The 7742-nt window shown below is 42.0% G+C and overlaps 1 protein-coding gene across 1 annotated transcript in view; it reads left to right on the forward strand.

Annotated features, from left to right (window-relative positions):
* LOC112078174 (zinc finger protein 585A-like) overlaps positions 1-4577 on the forward strand; it is an 18397-nt gene extending 13820 nt beyond the window's left edge. Inside the window, exons 5-7 of the mRNA XM_070441971.1 lie at positions 1212-1640; positions 1795-2931; positions 3253-4577. Coding sequence (XP_070298072.1) covers positions 1212-1640; positions 1795-2931; positions 3253-3305 — 1619 coding nt within the window. The 3' untranslated portion in view covers positions 3306-4577. The remainder of the gene's footprint in view (positions 1-1211; positions 1641-1794; positions 2932-3252) is intronic.
* Positions 4578-7742: the final 3165 nt, after the last annotated feature.

A 7742-nucleotide genomic window follows, 5' to 3' on the forward strand; every position in this document is an offset into this window, starting at 1 on the left:
CAGCCCAACGCATCACCGGGAGCACACTGCCCTCCAGGACATCTACAGCCCCCGGTGTCACAGGAAGGCCAAGAAGATCATCAAGGACTATAGCCACCCGAGCCACAGCCTGTTCACCCTGCTACCATCTAGAAGGGGGAGACCGTACAGGTGCATCAAAGCTGGAACAGAGAGATTGAAAAACAGCTTCTATCAGACCATTAAATAGTCACCACTATTAGCCTCCGCCCAGTACCGTGCCCTGAACTTAGTCACTGTTACTAGCTGGCTACCACCCCGTATTCTATCCAGCACCTTAGACTGCTGCCCTATGTACATAGTCACTGTTACTAGCTGGCTACCACCCTGTATTCTATTCTGCACCTTAGACTGCTGCCCTATGTACATAGTCACTGTTACTAGCTGGCTACCACCCTGTATTCTATCCTGCACCATAGAGACTGCTGCCCTATGTACATAGTCACTGTTACTAGCTGGCTACCACCCTGTATTCTGCACCTTAGACTGCTGCCCTATGTACATAGTCATTGAACACTGGTCACTTTAATTATGTTTACATCCTGTTTTACCCACTTCATATRTATATACTGTATTCTAGTCAGTAGTTTGTCCTATATAACTACTGCTGTACACACCTTTCCTATTCATATACTGTCCATACTGTCTATACACACCATCCTATATAACTACTGTCCATACTGTCTATACACACCATCCTATATAACTACTGTCTATACACACCATCCTATATAACTACTGCTGTACACACCTTTTCTATTCATATACTGTATATACTGTCTATACACACCATTCTATATATATTCCGGACTGTTCTGAWACATTTTGGTGGGATTTGTATGTATTGTTTTGTATAATTAGGTAATGCTGCACTGTTGGAGCTAGAAACATAAGCATTTAGCTGCACCTGCTATAACAACGGCAGAATACTGTGTGTACACGACCAATAAAATTGTATTTGATTTTAAGTGGAGCAACCTTGATTTGGAGGTTTAAAATATCCCTCTGRTGGTTAGCTTAGGGCTAACTGTGCCAGGTTATCTCATGGGAAAAGCTAACATGTAGCATTTTCGGGAAAAGTATGGACCGTATAATTTTACAATATTTATTATTTTCTGTTTAGTCAGGAACAAACATTTTGACTTAGGGTGTTGACTAATTTGAGTTAATCCATACTTATGTCTTTACCACAGCAGRGAGACCTGACCACTGCTCTGAGAGCGAAGGGAGTCCCTCTACATCAGGACTACCTGAACAACACCAGGGGAATCACACAGCTAAGAAGATTCATTGCTGTTCAGTGTGTGGAAAAAACTGTCACAAGTTATCAAAACTACAAACACATATGAGAACTCACACAGGAGAAAAACCGTACTCCTGCTCTGTCTGTGGGAAGCAATTCAGTGAGAATGGAAACCTGAAAAAACACCAGACGTTGCACACAGGAGAGAAGCTGTACAGTTGCTCCGTGTGCGGGGAAAGTTTCTCTTCATCGTCAAATCTTACCAAACACCAGAGAACACACACAGGAGAGAGTCCAGTGTCTGTAGCTGTAGAAGAGTGTGGTCTGACATCAGCACTGGTTATCAAAGTGAAAGAGGAGGAAAAGGATCCTGCTTTTGGTAAGTTTAAAATGGACTTATTCTGTAAGGGGTTGAATYGCAAAACATTTTTTATACATCTTTGTATTACTTTCAGTTATTCAAAGGAGAAAAAATATTTTTTGTTACAGTTCCAAATGTTTGCATAGTTTATCCATGCCATCTTATCCCACAGCAGAGAGACATGACCACTGCACTGACAGTGAAGGGAGTCCATCTACATCAGAACTACCTGAACAACACCAGGGGAATCACACAGCTAAGAAAATTCACTGCTGTTCAGTGTGTGGACAAGACTGCAAAAAGTTATCAAAACTGCTAATACATATGAGAATACACACAGGAGAAAAGCCATACCCTTGCTCTGTGTGTGGAAAGCAGTTCCGTGTAAAAAGACATCTCCAAGACCACCAGACAGTGCACACTGGAGAGAAACCTTACGTCTGCTCCAAATGTGACAAGAGGTTTGGTTTCGCCTCAGCCTTGAAAAGGCACCAGTGGTTACACATAGAAGAGAAACCTTACTCCTGCTCTGTGTGTGGGAAGGGTTTTAGCTTACAATCACGCATGAAGGAACACTTCCTGATGCACTCAGGAGAAAAACCCCACTCCTGCTCTGTCTGTGGAAAGAGTTTCAGCCGTCCAGATCAGTTAAAGGACCACTCTCTGCAACATGCAGGGAAACCCCACCACTGTTCTGTGTGTGAGCTAAGCTTTGCCTTGTCTAAACAACTCCTGAAGCATGAGAAGACTCACACAGGAAAGAGACCTTATAGTTGCTCTGTGTGTGGGAAGAGTTTCAGCGAGAAGGCGTATCTTGAAGACCACCGGTCAGTGCAYACTGGGGAGAAACGACATCCTTGCCCTGATTGTGACAAGAAGTTTGGATGTGCTTCATCCCTGCGTAAACACGGACTGTTACACATAGAAGGGAAATCCCACTCCTGTTCTGTGTGTGGGAAGAGTTTTTCTGAAGCACGTTACTTGAAGGAGCATTTCCGGACACACACTGGAGAGAAACCTTTCTCCTGCTCTGTCTGCGAAAAGAGTTTTGCAAGATCAGCAAGCCTTAAAGTCCACCACAGATATCATACAGGAGAGAAACCTTACAGCTGTGCTAAATGCGGCCAGAGCTTCATTAGTTCTCAAAAACTTCAGAGACATCAGAAAACTCATGCTGGTTTACCACCTGTTGAGTTTCAAAACCCTGTTCCAATTGAAGGAGAGAGGGAGGGAGAAGATGAGGAAGAGGAAGTTGGTGGTCTGATTAATTCAGATGGAGAAGCGGTTGGTTGGGATCTTCATCGTCTCGGTAAGTGGAAGCAGAACAGCCATGAATAACATTAATACAATATTGACTTTGAATGAACATAACATACTCTTTTATTTAAAAATCCAATGCCACTATTTTAACTCCATATGAAATTGTATTTTATAAGTACCCTGCTGTGATTGTTTTCAATTAAAATAAACATATCTTCGTAGATAAGAGCAAATTCTCAAGCAAGAATTGTATTATATCATAATTTCACAGTATTTTTCCAACCTCATAGTGTGGAAATGTGTTATAAAAGACAGGAAATCACATTTTTGATGCACTGGACCTTTAACCTATGTTTTCTCATTCACACAGACGAGGGTTCGGAGGGGAGAGCCTCTACATCAGGAGAACCTAAAGAAACCTAGGGGAATCTCAAAGCTCAGAGATACAGTTGCTCTGTGTGTGGAAAGACTGGCAACAGTTATTTGATCTGAAAAGACACATGACAACGCACACGGAGAGAAATCGTACAGCTGTTTCTGTGTGTGGGAAGAGTTTTAGACGAGCAGACCTCATGAAACAACACTTCTGGACAACAAAGGAGACGCAGGGTAGAAACCTTACCCCTGTTCTGTTGTGTGGAAAGTTTGTGCATTCGGAAAGTATTCAGACCCCTTGACTTTTTGCACATTTTGTTACGTTACAGCCTCATTTTTAAAATTGATTAAATAGTTTTTTCCCCCTCATCAACATTCACACAATAACCCGCAATGACAAAGCAAAAACGGGCTTTTTCCCCCGGAAATTCACATTTACATACAGTTGAAGTCGGAAGTTCACATACACCTTAGCCAAATACATTTAAACTAAGTTTTTCACAATTCCTGACATTTAATCGTAGAAAAATTCCCTGTCTTAGGTCAGTTAGGATCACCACTTTATTTTAAGAATGTGAAATGTCAGAATAATAGTAGAGAGAATGATTTACTTCAGCTTTTATTTCTTTCATCACATTCTCAGTGGGTCAGAAGGTTACATACACTCAATTAGTATTTGGTAGCATTGCCTTTAAATTGTTTAACTTGGTCAAACGTTTCGAGTAGCCTTCGACAAGCTTCCCACAATAAGTTGGGTGAATTTTGGCCCATTCCTCCTTACAGATGTAACGGAGTCAGGTTTTGCAGGCCTCCTTGCTCGCACACGCTTTTTCAGTTCTGCCACACATTTTCTATAGGAATGAGGTCAGGGCTTTGTGATAGGCGCTCCAATACCTTGACTTTGTGTTCCTGAAGCCATTTTGCAACAACTTTGGAAGTATGCTTTGGGTCATTGTCCATTTGGAAGACCCATTTGCAACCAAGCTTTAACTTCCTGACTGATGTCTTGAGATGTGCTTCAATATATCTATATAATTTTCTTTCCTCATGATGCCATCTATTTTGTGAAGTGCACCAGTCCCTTCTGCAGCAAACCACCCCCACAACATGATGCTGCCACCCCCGTGCTTCACGGTTGGGATGGTGTTCTTCGGCTTGCAAGCCTCCCCTTTTCCTCCAAACATAACGATGGTCATTATGGCCAAACAGTTCTATTTTTGTTTCATCAGACCAGAGGACATTTCTCCAAAAAGTACGATCTTGGTTCGCATGTGCAGTTGCAAACCGTAGTCTGGCTTTTTTATGGTGGTTTGGAGCAGTGGCTCTTCCTTGCTGAGCGCCCTTCAGGTTATGTCGATATAGGACTCGTTTTACTCCTTCAGCAACTTCACAAGGTCCTTTGCTGTTGTTCTGGGATTGATTAGTTATTTTTCGCACCTCTAGGAGACCGAACGCGTCTCCTTCCTGAGCGGTATGATGGCTGCGTGGTCCATGGTGTTTATACTTGCACACTATTGTTGTTACAGATGAACGTGGTACTTCAGTCGTTTTGGAAATTCTTGGCTGATTTCTTTTGATTTTCCCATGATGTCAAGCAAAGGGCACTGAGTTTGAAGGTAGGCCTTTAAATACATCCACAGTACACCTCCAATTGACTCAAATGATGTCAATTAGCCTATCAGAAGCTTCTAAAGCCATGACATTTTCTGGAATTTTCCAAGCTGTTTAAAGGCACAGTCCTCGGAGATTTGCGGACAATTTGTTCAACCTCATGGCTTGGTTTTTGCTCTGACGTGCACTGTCAACTGTGGGACCTTTTATACAGACAGGTGTGTGCCTTTACAAATCATTCCAGTCAATTGTATTTACCCCCAGGTGGACTCCTATCAAGTTGTAGATACATCTCAAAGATGATCAATGGAAACAGGATGCACCTGAGCTCAACTTAGAGTCTCATAGCAAAGGGTCTGAAACTTATTTAAATAAGATATTTCTGTTTGTTTTTTTGCCAACAAAAAATTGCCAGCGTGTCTAAAAACCTGTTTCAGCTTTGTCGTTGTGGGGTATTGTGTTGTGGGGTATTGTGTCGTTATGGGTAGTGTGTTGTGGGTATTGTGTCGGTATGGGTATTGTGTTTGGGGTATTGTGTTGTGGGTATTGTGTTTGTGGGTGTATTGTGTCGTTATGGCGGTATTTTGTGTTGGTGGGATTGTGTCGTTATGGGTATTGTTTGTGGGGATTGTGGGTTATGGTATTTGTTTTGGGTATTGTGTTGTGGGTATTGTGTTGTGGGTATTGTGTCGTTATGGGTATTGTGTTGTGGGGTATTGTGTGTGGGGTATTGTGTTGTGGGTATTGTGTTGGGTATTGTGTTATGGTATTTGTGTGATGGGGTATTGTGTTGTGGGTATTGTGTTGTGGGGTATTTGTTTGGGTATTGTTGTGTGGGTATTGTGTTGTGGGTATTGTGTTGTGGGGTATTGTTTGGTGGGGTATTGTGTTGTGGGGTATTGTGTTGTGGGGTATTGTGTTGTGGGTATTGTGTTGTGGGGTATTGTGTTGTGGGGTATTGTGTTGTGGGGTATTGTGTTGTGGGGTATTGTGTTGTTGGGGTATTGTGTTGTGGGTGTATTGTGTTGTGGGGTATTGTGTTGGTGGGGTATTGTGTCGTTTGGGTATGTGTGTCGTTTTGGGGTATTGTGTTTGGTATTGTGTTTGTGGGGTATTGTGTTTGGGTATTGTGTTGTGGGGTATTGTGTTGTGGGGTATTGTGTTGTGGGTGATTTGTGTTGTGGGTATTGTGTTGTGGGTATTGTGGGTGTGGGGTATTGTGTTGTGGGTATGTGTTGTGTATTGTGTTTGTGGGTATTGTGTTGTGGGGTATTGTTGTGGGTATTGTGTTGTGGGGTATTGTGTTGTGGGGTATTGTGTTGTGGGGTATTGTGTTGTGGTATTTGTTTGGGGTATTGTGTTGTGGGGGTATTGTGTTGTGGGGTATTGTGTTGTGGGTATTGTGTTGTGGGGTATGTGTTGTGGGTATTGTGTCGTGGGTATTGTGTGTGGGGTATTGTGTTGTGGGTATTGTGTCGTTGTGGGTATTGTGTTGTGGTATTGTGTCTTGCTGGGGTATTGTTGTGTGGTATTGTGTCGTTGTGGGGTATTGTGTTGGGGTATTGTGTCGTTGTGGTATGTGTTGTGGGGTATTGTGTCTTGTGGGGTATTGTGTTGTGGGGTATTGTTGTCGTTGTGGCGGTATTGTGTTGTGGGGTATGTTGTTATGGGGTATGTGTCGTTGTGGTATGTGTTGTGGGGTATTGTGTTGTTGGGTATTGTGTTGTGGGGTATTGTGTTGTGGGGTATTGTTTGTGGGATTGTGTTGTGGTTTGTGTTGTGGGGTATTGTTGTGGGTATTGGTGTGGGGTATTGTGTTGTGGGGTATTGTTTGTGGTATTGTTTGTGGGGTATTGTGTTGTGGGTTGGTGTGTGGGAATTGATGAGATTTTTTATTAATCCTTTTAGAAAAAGGCTGTAACAGAATGCGTAAAAAGTCAAGGGGTCTGAGTACTTTCTGAATGCGCTGTGCTTCCTGGAAGAACACCGGTGGTGTATACATATATATATATGTATTATATATATTTAATATACGGAAGAACACGGTGTATATAAATAGTATGTATATATATAATATACGTTTACAAGAAGCACTTGTTTATTTAGATGTTTACACTCAACAAAGACGGCTAAATATTATGAACATGTGTTATCTGTAGTGTTGTGTAGAAACATAAAGAGCCAAGTAAATAATGACTTTGGATTGGTCCTTTCATTTGTGATACACAGTAAGCAAATGTCATTGACAGAGTTGCCTCAGGTGTGTTAGGAGATACACCTTAGTTACCTGGTATGGAGGATAATAGAGATGGCACAGCAGGGTTGGGGTTTCAATATGAAAGTGACGTGTCATTTTAACTTCTGGGTTCTGGTTTTGTAGGCTAAGAATGGGCTCCAAATTGTCATCTTCAAATTAATTTAAGATATATAGTACCAGGCAAAAGTTTGGACACACCTACTCATTCAAGGGTTTTTCATTATTTTGTACTATTGTCTACATTGTAGAACAATAGTGAAGACATCAACACTATGAAATAACACATGGTATCATGTAGTAACCAAAAGTGTTTAACAAATCAATATTTCAAYAAAAATATATTTGAGATTCTTCAAAGTAGCCACCCTTTGCCTTGATGACAGCTTTGCACACTMTTGGCATTCTCTCAACCAGCTTCACCTGGAACGCTTTTCCAACAGTCTTGAAGGAATCTCCACATATGCTGAGCACTTGTTGGCTGCTTTTCCTTCACTCTGTGGTCCAACTCATCCCAAACCATCTCAATTGGGTTGAGGTCGGGTGATTGTGGAGACCAGGTCATCTGATGCAGCTCTTCATCACTCTCCTTCTTGATCAAATAGCCCTTACACAGGCAG

This window comes from Salvelinus sp. IW2-2015, unplaced genomic scaffold (assembly GCF_002910315.2).
Source record: "Salvelinus sp. IW2-2015 unplaced genomic scaffold, ASM291031v2 Un_scaffold5362, whole genome shotgun sequence".
In the NCBI taxonomy this organism is placed as follows: domain Eukaryota; kingdom Metazoa; phylum Chordata; class Actinopteri; order Salmoniformes; family Salmonidae; genus Salvelinus; species Salvelinus sp. IW2-2015.